This window comes from Vicugna pacos, chromosome 3 (genome assembly GCF_048564905.1).
Source record: "Vicugna pacos chromosome 3, VicPac4, whole genome shotgun sequence".
Classification (NCBI taxonomy): domain Eukaryota; kingdom Metazoa; phylum Chordata; class Mammalia; order Artiodactyla; family Camelidae; genus Vicugna; species Vicugna pacos.
In genome coordinates, this window is record NC_132989.1 from 22,309,448 (window position 1) to 22,321,664 (window position 12,217).

At 37.2% G+C, this 12,217-nt stretch overlaps 1 protein-coding gene across 2 annotated transcripts in view; it reads right to left on the reverse strand.

Moving 5' to 3' along the window:
- LOC102542125 (protocadherin alpha-C2) overlaps window positions 1-5,285 on the reverse strand; it is a 168,443-nt gene extending 163,158 nt beyond the window's left edge. For both annotated transcript variants that reach the window (XM_072956442.1, XM_072956452.1), the window contains exon 1: window positions 2,732-5,285. In XM_072956442.1, the coding sequence (XP_072812543.1) occupies window positions 2,732-5,131 (2,400 nt within the window). In that variant the 5' untranslated portion in view covers window positions 5,132-5,285. The remainder of the gene's footprint in view (window positions 1-2,731) is intronic.
- Window positions 5,286-12,217: the final 6,932 nt, after the last annotated feature.

Below are 12,217 nucleotides of genomic sequence, written 5' to 3' on the forward strand. Positions count from 1 at the left end.
CCAAGTTATCAAACCTGCTTAATGGTCAGATATCTTAGTAAAGAGGTCAATAATAATGTTCTCCTATCATAATAGAGAATGAAATTTTTGGTTGTTCTTAGATCCATAATGCATCAACCTAAAATTCTGTTTTGACAGGGATCCCAGTGTAGTTGTGTGAAGGTATGCACGAATCTCTACAGGCCAAATTTAAAAGATTATTGATATTCATCAAATGATATTAAATTCCATAAATAATCTTATTGTTAAACTCTCAGTGAAGCACTGTTAGATAATTGATTTTTCAACCTATATAAATTCTTGAAGAAACAAGTTGTGCCATTCTAGCTTCAAATGCCAGCCTCTAACTCAAGTTTTTTTTTTGGCTTCATAGAAGAAAATATATGCTTACCTTCTCCATACTGCTTATGATTTTCAGTTTGGCCTCAAAAATTTAGGGGGTCATTTTCCCCTTTCCAGGGCATTTTTGATCTACTTGATTATATTTGCCTTTAATTGAGGCAATGAGAATTACACATAGTTTTCTGAGTGCAATTTGCATAAAGAAGGAAAGCCTTGTACACCAAAAATTGACACATTGTAATTGGCTGTACTTCAATAAAAATAAATAGATAGATAAAAAGAAGTAAAAAGAAAGTTAAATATGTGAGGCTAAACATTTAAAAAAAGAAAGGTTCATCTGCTTTGTTTCCAGAAAACTTGCTAATAATAGTCAGCATTATATGCCTATTTTTAAAACATCACAAATAGGATGAGATCCTCCTTTATACACACCTTGGTTAGACAAAGAAAACTGAAAAAAAAACAGTATTATACTAAATCCAAGTCTTTTCATAACCCAACTGTTATTTTAAATAGGTTACAATGTGGTCCCCTTGAAGCCAGGGACCTGGTCTATCTTGTTCACTATTGCTGGGTCCCTAAGTTCTACAGGATGGCTTAGTATGTAGTAGGCTTTCCATGTGTGTTTGTGGAATGGATCCATGAGTAAATATTGAGTGTCTGTAGAGGAGCTCCCAAGCCTGGACAATAATATCATTAGCAAAAGTAGCCTTGGGGATATAGTAATGTGAACTGGGGAAGAGAAATTATTTTGTGATTCCTTAATCTGTCTTTCCCAATTTTATAATCTTGCAAAATTTATCTCATATTTAAAAGAACTGGAAACTTTTCTTGGCAGCCTGACTAGATTCATTGACTGATTACTGCTTTTTGTCAAAAGGCTGGATGGGAATGATAATTAATATTTGAAAGGTTACAGAAACATGCTAACAGCCTATTTCTTGCAACACTCTAAGCAACAGCTTTGTATCAATTCAAATCTTTAGAAACTTAACTACCAAATTATACTAATTTCTTATAGAATGTTTTCACAAGAGGGACTTTCATGATACTTTTTCTGTATGTTCATTTGAATGTTTGCAAGCAAAAATATGTTCATTTAATACTTGTGTAACTTCAGAATTAAATATAGAATATACAGTTTAACATTATGCTCTTGACTTAGTGACTAGCAAATATAATAATATCTATAACAAATATGTCTTAACTGGTTTTGCAAATCTGCTATGACCATACTGTTCTGTATATTGCTAAACCTTTACACAATGATCAGTAATCAACTCTTCAAATTTAGTAGGAAGAAGGTTTTTTTTCCTCTCTTGAATAATCAGTATGAAGAATTTCCCTTTGTTTTTATTTCTTAGATCTCTGTGTTTACTTCTGGGAAGGTATTAGGTTTGCAGTCAGCCTGTGCTTGCTTTTTTGTTAAAGTGCTCCTACTCTTCTCTTGAGCTTTTTACTCTGGCTTTTAAACAGATTTTTCATTGCTTTTGCAAATTTCCTTGATTTTAAGCTATCTTAAACATTGTGTTAAAAGAAATGAAGTGCATTAGAACAAGCAATTTTTGCAAATCCTTGGGAAATTTGGAGAAAACTTAGTAAAAATACCAAATTCAGCTTTTTTGAGACCCAGCACCTTCATCAGTAAAGTGAGGCTAAAGTATGCAAATCACAAAGTTATTGGAAAGGTTGACAGAAGTAAAAATAAAAGGTTTTAGAACAGTTGTGAGTAAATGGAAAATACTCAATAAGTGTTTCCTAACCAGATCCTATAATACAAATTCATTCCACATTAAGCTGTCTAGACCCAGGAGAACTCAAAGTCGTTGGCATCAGGATACAGACCATAACGACAGTGAAGTAATACATGTATGTTTTCACATAAAAATTAAAATTTCATCCTATAAATAAATTACTATAAATTTGAATTACTTTTGCTTAAAACGATTTTTTTATTGCTCACTTTGAAGCTTGAAACCTTACAGGAAGTAAGATAGTTCTGTAACTTTGCCTATAATTTTTTGTTCTGTGCTTGGAATTTCATTACGAGATAAAAATAAACCTGAAAATGTCACTGTATTTGACTACGTTAAGATCCTGTATTAAATATGATCAAAGCTACTTAATATTTCAGTATTCTTTCAAAAGTATCCTACTATTTGAATAAAGGAATATGACAAACTGTCCCTACATTAGTTTTTTTTTCTCTTTCCAAGCTTCACTCAAGATGCAGCTATAAGTAATAGAGTAAATACCTACGATAAACGGTAAAAATTTGTTTCGATTTTAGTAAACACTTTGAATATATCTCTTAAAGTGACATTTGAAAAGATGGTTAGACAAGTAAAATTAAACAAAATTAAAGCCAAAGCTTAAAAGTTGAACTTACATTACCAGAAAGATCCGATTTTGCTTCTGCATGTTCATTTCCTTCCGACGGGTTCAGACCTGGAGAAAGACTGGGACTGAAGGCCATGAGGTCCGTCTTGGGCGGCCCCTCCCCAGAACACACCCTCTGCCGCCTCTGCTGCGAGTAAGACCAGCTCCCCACCGCGCTGGAGCACACCAGCCTGGGCTTCCCGGGCCCGCACGAGCCCTCGCTGGGCGGCGCCGAGCACCGCAGCGCCGTGTACAGCAGCAGCGTGAGCACAAACAGGCTGGACACCGCGCAGATGGCGACGATCAGGTACACGTTCACATCCACCACAGCCGCCTCTGCTCCAGCGGCGCCCGTCGACGCCCGCGAAGAGGCCTTGGGCGCCTGGCCGCTGTCCTCCAGCGACAGCAGCACGGTGGCCGTGGCCGTCAGCGCCGGCTCGCCGTGGTCCTTCACCAGCACCAGCAGGCGCTGGCGTGGCGCGTCCGCCTCGTCCAGGGCGCGCGTCGTGCTGATCTCGCCCGTGTACAGCCCCACGCGGAACGGGCTGCGCGCGGCCCCCGCCGCCGCCTGCAGCTCGTACGACAGCCACGCGTTGTAGCCCGAGTCCGCGTCCACCGCGCGCACCTTCGCCACCACGTGGCCCGCGCCCACCGACCGCGCCACCAGCTGGCTCACCGCGCCGGCCCCGCCCCCAGGCCCGGGCGGCGGCGGCAGCAGCGCAGGCGCGTTGTCGTTCTCGTCCAGCACGAACACCTGCAGCGTCACGTTGCTGCCCAGAGGCGGCACGCCCGCGTCGCGCGCGCTCACCTGGAACTGCAGCAGCTCCAGCTCCTCGTGGTCCAGCGGCTGCAGCGCGTACACCTTGCCGCTCTCCGCGTGCACAGACACGTAGCTCGACAGCGCTCGCTCGCCCACCCGCCGCTCCACCAGCGAGTACGACACCAGCGCGTTCTCCTGCGCGTCCGCGTCCCGCGCCGACACGGTGAAGATGTGGCAGCCGGGCGGGTTGTTCTCCTTCACGAACACCGTGTACTCGGGCTGCGCGAACGTGGGCGCGTTGTCGTTCACGTCGGCCACGTCCACGGACACGCTGGCGGTGGTTGACAGCGAAGGCGAGCCCCCGTCCCGTGCGGTCACCACTAATTTATAGACCGACACTTTCTCGCGGTCCAAGGAGCTGTCCACCACCAAAGAGTAATAATTCTTGAAGGTGGACACCAGCTTGAAGGGTACATGAGGCGTCAGGGTGCAGGTCACCTGCCCATTGACACCAGAGTCACGGTCGGACAAGGAGATGAAGGCAATGACGGTGCTGAGTGGAGAGTCCTCTCTGACTGGCAAAGACAGGGACGTGACCACCAGTTCTGGAGCATTATCATTTACATCCAGCACTTTCACTAAAACTTTGCAGTGATTTGACATTGGAGGACTTCCTTTATCAACTGCTTTTACCTGAATTTCGTAGGATTTTGTTTCTTCATAATCCAGTCCACCAATTAGCCTAATTTCCCCTAAACTGGAATCAATTTTGAAGGTTTTTTTAATGTTAAGAGTCACATCACTGCCAAAGGAAAAGACAATTTCGCCATTTACACCTTCGTCAGCGTCAGAGGCGTTCAATGTGATCACTAACGTTCCATTTGCTGTAGTCTCTAATAAGTGAATTCTGTACACAGCCTGGGCAAACAATGGGGCATTATCATTAACGTCGAGCACCGTAATCAGCAGCTGAACTGTACCTTCCAGTACTGGTTTGCCCCCGTCGGTAGCTGTTAATAATAATTGAAGTTCTGGTGTTTCTTCTCTATCCAAAGACTTTCTCAATTCAAGCGAAAGTGACTTACTCATTTCATCACTTGCCTGTACATCCAAAGAGAAATAATCACTGGGGCTCAGGGTGTATGTTATCAAAGCGTTGGTACCAATGTCTGCATCAGCAGCGCCCTCTATCGGGAAGCGCGAATCCAGCAGTCTAGATTCGGGAATAAATAACCTTTGTTCTCTGGCTCTGAAGACCGGTGGATTATCGTTAATGTCCCTCACCTCCACCCCTACATGGAACACCTGCAGCGGCCTGTCCACGATCACCTCCAGGTGGATACTACATTCCGCGCTCCGCCCGCACAGCTCCTCTCGGTCGATCCGAGAATTCACAAACAAAATGCCATTCTGCAGGTTTACCTCCAGAAGGTCCCCGCGGACTTTGGACACCACTCGGAACAGGCGGGGCACCAGCTCCGCCACCTCCAGCCCCAGGTCCTGCGCGATGCGGCCCACGAAGGTGCCGTGTTTGGCCTCCTCAGGGACTGAGTAGTGGATCTGACCGCTGCCGGCCTCCCAGGCTGCGAGGAGCAGAAGCGAGAGCAGCAGGCGCCGGGCTCCCTTGCCTCCTCTCCCAGCAAACAGCATCGCAAAAGCACTACACCTTTCGTACTACTCTCACTTTACTTTAAAATCTTGCTTTTTTTACTTCATATTTTCAATAATTTGTCTCCTTACCGGTTTTATCTTCTCTCGGGCGGTGACAAAATGGAGCTTCCTCCTTTAGTTTTTGATAATCAGTACATTTCATTTGACCGGACTTTGTGGTATACAGCGACATCATGTGGCTAATGATGTAGATTTTAGATCAATTCACTGATGTCCAAAACAATCTCTATACTCATTTGCAATTTGTTCAATGCATTTTTAATTTTATGTCCTTTAAAAACGAACATTTCAAATCTCACTTGAGAGTATGTAATTCAGTAGTATTTTGCTTTAGCTATTATCACAAAGATTTGGGAATTGGATTTTGGGAAAATGAAGATACATGTAAATAACCTCATATCTTTTTATTTAAAATTATTTATCAGCTCACATATTTCTATTATTAAATATTTGTAACTGAATACTGGAATTATAAAATAAGGTACTTAGACCACTAAAATTCACCTTATGCTAGGATAGTTTGGATGTTAATTTTTTTAATGGTATATCATTATCAGGTACTTATACATGACATTTTTAGAAATTTTTCTGAAATTCACTTAAAATTCCTTCAGTGGTGTATGAACGACATGATTTTCCAATATTTTAAACCTCAGAATAATGATATTTGGGACATTTCCCTTTGTTGCAATTAAGAATCAGAACCGTAAAGCTACATCAAAAGCTACATTGACTAAGAAATGTGACCTGAATAAACTATCATTGGCTAATTTTTAAAATAATGACCTTAACATTTCTACTTTAAGTACTATGGGTATTTAAGGATATTAATATTAATAAGGACAAATTATTTTGTCTTCTTAATCAGAAAGTCCAAATCATTGTTTATTTGATAATTAAAAGATTTATGAAACATGCTATTTTTAAAAATCAGCTTACAATTTTAATAGTAGAGTTCAGTGTAGTGATTACTTTATTACAAAAGGTACAGCAAAATATAAGATACATCAATACCCTTTTATTCTCAAAATGAAGCAAATTGAGAGCTTGGAACTTTTCTAAATGTCAGTAGATTTAGACAATACTGACAATATTTGAATGTGCAAGGTACTTTAGTACGTTATAAATTTCCTTATGATAAACATTATTACTATGAAGAATACATAGAATAAGTGCTAACCACAATCAACTGGTATTCAAATATTTCAAACATTAAAGTGCTAATTTAAATATATTTTGTTTTCTACAGTTAAAAGCTTATTTTACTTTTTATATTTTTAATTTTATTGAAGTATAATTGATTTGCAACACTGTAAGTTTCAGGTGTACAGCAAAGTGATTCAGTTACCTTCTTTTTTCAGATTCTTTCCCATTATAGGTTATTACAAGACACTGAATGTATTTCCCTGTGCTATACAGTAGGTCCTTGTTGTTTATCTATTTTGTATATAGTAGTGTGTATATATTAATCCCAAACTCTAAATTTAGCCCTCCACCTTTCCTTTTTGGTAACCATAAGTTTGTCTTCCATGTCTGTGAGTCTATTTCTGTTTTGTAAATACATTCATTTGTATCATTTTTTATATTATACATATAAATTATTTTATATGATATTTCTCTTTCTCTGTTTACTTACTTCACTTAATATGATTATCTCTAGGTACATCCGTGTTTTTGCAAATGGCATTATTTCATCCTGTTTTGGCTGAGTAATATTCCACTGTGTGTGTGTGTGTGTGTGTGTGTGTGTGTGTGTGTGTGTGTGTATCACATCTTCCTTTATCCATTCATCTGTTGATGGACGTTTAGATTGTTTCCACATCTTGGCTATTCTAAGTAATACTGCTATGAACATTGGGGTGCATGTATCTTTCTGAATTAGAATTTTCTCCAGATATATGCCCAGGAGTGGGATTGCTGGATCAAATAGTAATTTTCAGTTTTTTAAGGAACCTCCATTATTTTACCTGTTAAAAATATCCAAATTTTTATTTAACTGAAAATTATATAACTCTCATGCTTTAACACTGAGAGTTACAATGATCCTTAAATATAATTAAATCACAGCCATATTGCAATGTTTCACCCTGTCCCTTCCTTTTGATGAAAACTGTTCAATCTGAAGATATTCCAAATATTAGAAAAATGCCACTTACAATGATCAGGTGACAATTGAAATATAAAACCATAGTTAGCCATGAACTTCATTATCATAGTAGTGATCATGGATATAAAAGTCTACATAATACTATCCTCAAGGAAAAAACATATGGGAGTACAATGCCTTGAAAAAAGTATTATCAGAGCCCTTAAAAGAGCAACGTGTCTTGAAAATGTGTAAGCATATTTGACTGTCCTTTATGATTGGATTACTGCATTCTGTTGATTCTTATTTCCTGGTTGGCTTTATTCCTTTGATAACTATGTAAGTTTAAAAACCTAAAGCTCTAAACTTCTTAGAAATAATGAATAGTACATTTATCTAAATTAAAAAAATATGTGCAGTATATTTTATACATGTATTTACATGCAATATATTGTATATGTGCAATCAAATTGTTATCAATTTTATCTAATAAAACTGAAAAATGGAAAAAGAGCAGTGTGCTTGTGTGTTATTGAAGTGAAGCTCGTATAAACTCAAATTAGAATGTTATAAGTTTAAGGCGTTAAATGTATTCTCCACAATAACTGCAAAGAAAATAGCTAGAGAATCTGAATAGACATAAAACTAGTAAGGAGATTGAATCAGTAATTTAAAAAATCTCCTAACAACTCTCCTGCACTGTTGATAAGAATATAGTTTTGTACAACCATTATGGAAAACAGTATGGAGAGTCCTTAAAAAAAAAACAAAACTAAAACTAGACTTACCATATGATCCAGCAATCCCACTCCTGGGAATATATCCAGAGGGTGCTCTAATTCAAAAAGATACATGCACCCCAAAGTTCACAGCAGCACTATTTACAATAACCAAGACATGGAAACAACCTAGATGTCCATCAACAGATGCCTGGATAAAGAAGATGTGGTATATGTATACAATGGAATACTACTCAGCCATAAAAAAGAATGAAATAATGCCATTTGCAGCAACATAGATGGACCTGGATTTTGTCTTATTAGGTGAAGAAATCCAGAAAGAAAAATACCACGTGATATCACTTATATGTGGAGTCTTTAAAAGAAAACCACACAAATAAACTTATTTACAAAACAGAAACAGACTCACGGACACAGAAAACAAAATTATAATTATTTGGGGGGAGGGAAGGAATAAATTGGGAGTTCGAGATTTGCAGATAATAACTACTACATATAAAAGAGATAAACAAGTTCTACTGTATAGCACAGGAAACTGTGTTAAATATCTGGTAGTAACCTATAATGAAAAAAATATGAAAAGGAATATACGTATTTACATGTATGACTGAAACATTATTCTGTACACCAGAAATTGACACAACATTGTAAACTGACTATACTTCAATTTAAAAATAAAATAAAATAAAAGTCTCCTGACAAAGAAAAGTCCTTGACCAATTGAATTCTCTGGTGACTCATACCAAACATTTAAAGAAAAAATAATACCAATCTTTTCAAAATTTTTCAAAAAATTGAAAAGGGGGTATTTTCTAACTCATTCTATGAGGCCAGCATTACCCTGATATCAAAGCCAGACAAAGACACTGCAAGAAAAGAAAACTGCAGATCAATATCCCTTATAAACAGTGATGCTAAAATCCTAAAAAAAAAAAAAAGAAAAGAAAAGAGAAGAAAAGAAAACTGAGTTTAGTAGAATAATAAAAGGATTACAGGACCTAATTAAACTTACAAGCTTCTGCACAGCAAAGGAAACCATAAGTAAACAAAAAGACAACCTACTGAATGGGAGAAAGTTTTTGCAAATGAAACCGACAAAAGCTTCATCTCCAGAATATATAAGCAGCTCATACAACTTAAGAAGAAGAAAACAAACAACCCAATCCAAAATGGGCAAAAGATCTAAACAAGCAATTCTCCAAAGAAGACATACAAATGATCAATAGGCACATGAAAAAATGCTCCATATCACTAATTATCAGGGAAATGCAAATCAAAACTACAATGAGGTATCACCTCACACCAGTCAGAATGGCCATCATTCAAAAGTTCACAAATGACAAATGCTGGAGAGGCTGTGGAGAAAAGGGAACCCTCCTACACTGCTGGTGGGAATGCAGTTTGGTGCAGCCACTGTGGAAAACAGTATGGAGATTCCTCAAAAGACTAGGAATAGACTTACCATATGACCCAGTCATCCCACTCCTGGGCATATATCCAGAAGGAACCCTACTTCAGGATGACACCTGCACCTCAGTGTTCATAGCAGTACTATTTACAATAGCCAAGACATGGAAGCAGCCTAAATGTCCATCAACAGATGACTGGATAAAGATGTAGTATATTTATACAATGGAATACTATTCAGCCATAAAAATTAACAACATAACGCCATTTGCAGCAACATGGATGTTCCTGGAGAATGTAAGTAAGTGAAGTAAGTAAGCCAGAAAGAGAAAGAAAAATACCATATGAGATCGCTATGTGTGGAATCTAAAAAAAAAACATAAATACAAAACAGAAACAGACTCATAGACATAGAATACAAGCTTGTGGTTGCCAAGGGGGCGGGGGAAGGGGGCAGGAAGGGACAGACTGGGATTTTAAAATGTAGAATAGATAAACAAGATTATACTGTATAGCACAGAGAAATATATACAAGATCTTATGGCAGCTCACAGCAAAAGAGAATGTGATAATGAATATATATACGTTCATGTATAACTGAAAAATTGTGCTTTACACTGGAATTTGACACAACATTGTAAAATGACTATAACTCAATTAAAAAAGTTAAAAAAAAGGATTACAGGCATACCTCAGAGATATTGCAGGTTTAGTTCCAGACCACCACAATAAAACAAATATCACAATAAAGCAAGCCACATGAATTTTTTGGTTTTCCAGTGCATATAAAAGTTATGTTTACACTATAATGTAGTCTATTAAGTGTACAATAGCATTTATCTAAAGAAACAATGTACACACCTTAATTTTAAAATACTTTACTGCTAAAAAATGCTAACCATCATCTGAGCCTTCACCATGTTGTACTCTTTTTGCTGGTGAAGGGTATTTGCCTTGATGTTGATGGCTACTAACTGATCAGGGTATTGACTGCTGAAGGTTGGTATGGCTGTGGCAATTTCTTAAAATAAGACAACAATGAAGTTTCCCACATCAGTTGACTCTTCTTTTCACTTCAACATTTAGAAGCCATTGTAAGGTTGTTAAATGGCCTAATTTCAATATTTTTGTGTCTCAGGGAAGAGGGAGTTCCAAAGAGAGGGAGAGAGGCAGAGGAGAGGCCAGTCAATGGAGTGGTCAGAGCACATACAACATTTATTGATTAAGTTTGTGGTCTTACATAGGGATTGTTCACGGCACCCCAACAAAATTACAATAGTAACATCAAAGATCACTGATCATAGATCACCATAATATTTATAATAATAATAAAGTTTGAAATATTGCAAGAATTACTGAAATGTGACACAGAGACATGAAGTGAGCAAATTTTTGAAAAAAATGACTTGCTTATTGCAGGTTGCCACAAATCTTTAATTTGTAAAAAACAAAACAAAACACAGTATCTGTGTAGTGCAATAAAGTACAGCACAATAAAATGAGGTATATCTGTATACACTATGAGCAAGTAGAATTTATTCCTGGAATATAAAGATGGTTTAACAAACACAAATTGATCAGTGTAATACAGCACATTAACAGAATGAAGGGAAGGGGAAAAAAACCATGATCATCTCAAAAGATACAGAAAAAGCATTTGACAAAATTCAGCACCCTTTCATGATAAAAATCCTAGGAACAGATGGAAATTACTTCAATATAATAAAAATCTATACATAAAACCTCCCTGTTAACCTCACACTCAATGATGAAAATTGAAGTATATCCTCTAAGGTTAGGAACAAGGCAAGGATGCCTGCTTTCACCGCTTCTACTCAACAAAGAACTGGACATTTTAGCCAGAACAATTAGGCAAGAATAAATAAATAAAGGCATCCAAACTGAGAAGAAAAAAGTACTCTGTTTACAGATGACATGATCTCATATGTAGAAAACCCAAAAGATTACACAAAAAAACCCTTAAAATTAATAAATAAATACACCAAAATATCAGGATACTAAGTCAACACACACAAAAATCAGTTGCATTACTATACACTAAAAATGTTGAACAATCTGAATAGGAAATTAGGAAAACAATTCCAGTTATAATATCATAAAAGTACATTTAGGAATTAACTTAATCAAGGTGAAAGATTTATATAATGACAACAACAAAAACATTTCTGAAGGAAATTAAAGGATACTTAAATGAATGGAAAGACACCTCATGTTCATATGTTGTAAGAATATTATTGTTAAGATATCATTACTACCCAAAGGGATCTACAGATTTAATATATTGCTTATTAAAACCCCATTGATTTTTTTTCAGAAATAGAAAACCCAATCCTCAAATTCATCTGGAATCTCAAAGGGACCCTAAATAGCAAAAACAATTCTGAAAAAAGAAGAACAAATCTGGAAGACTTACAACTTCCTGATTTGAAAACTTACTACAAACCTATAGTAATCAAAACAGTGGTACTGTTGTAAAGACAGACATATAGACCAATGAAATAGAATAGAGAGTCTAGAAATAAATCCTTACATATATAGTCAAATGATTTTCAGCAAAATTGACAAGATCATTCAATGGGAGGAATGAGTCTTTTCAACAAATGGTGCTGGGAAAACAGGATATCCACATGCAAAAGAATGAAGTTATACTCTTACATAACACCACATACAAAAATTAACTCAAATGGGTCCATGACCAAAATATAAGACCTAAAACTGTAAAATTCTTAGAAGACAGGATAAAACTTCATGACAGTGGGTTTGGTGATGATTTCTTAGATATGATACCAAAGGCATCATACAGGCAACAAA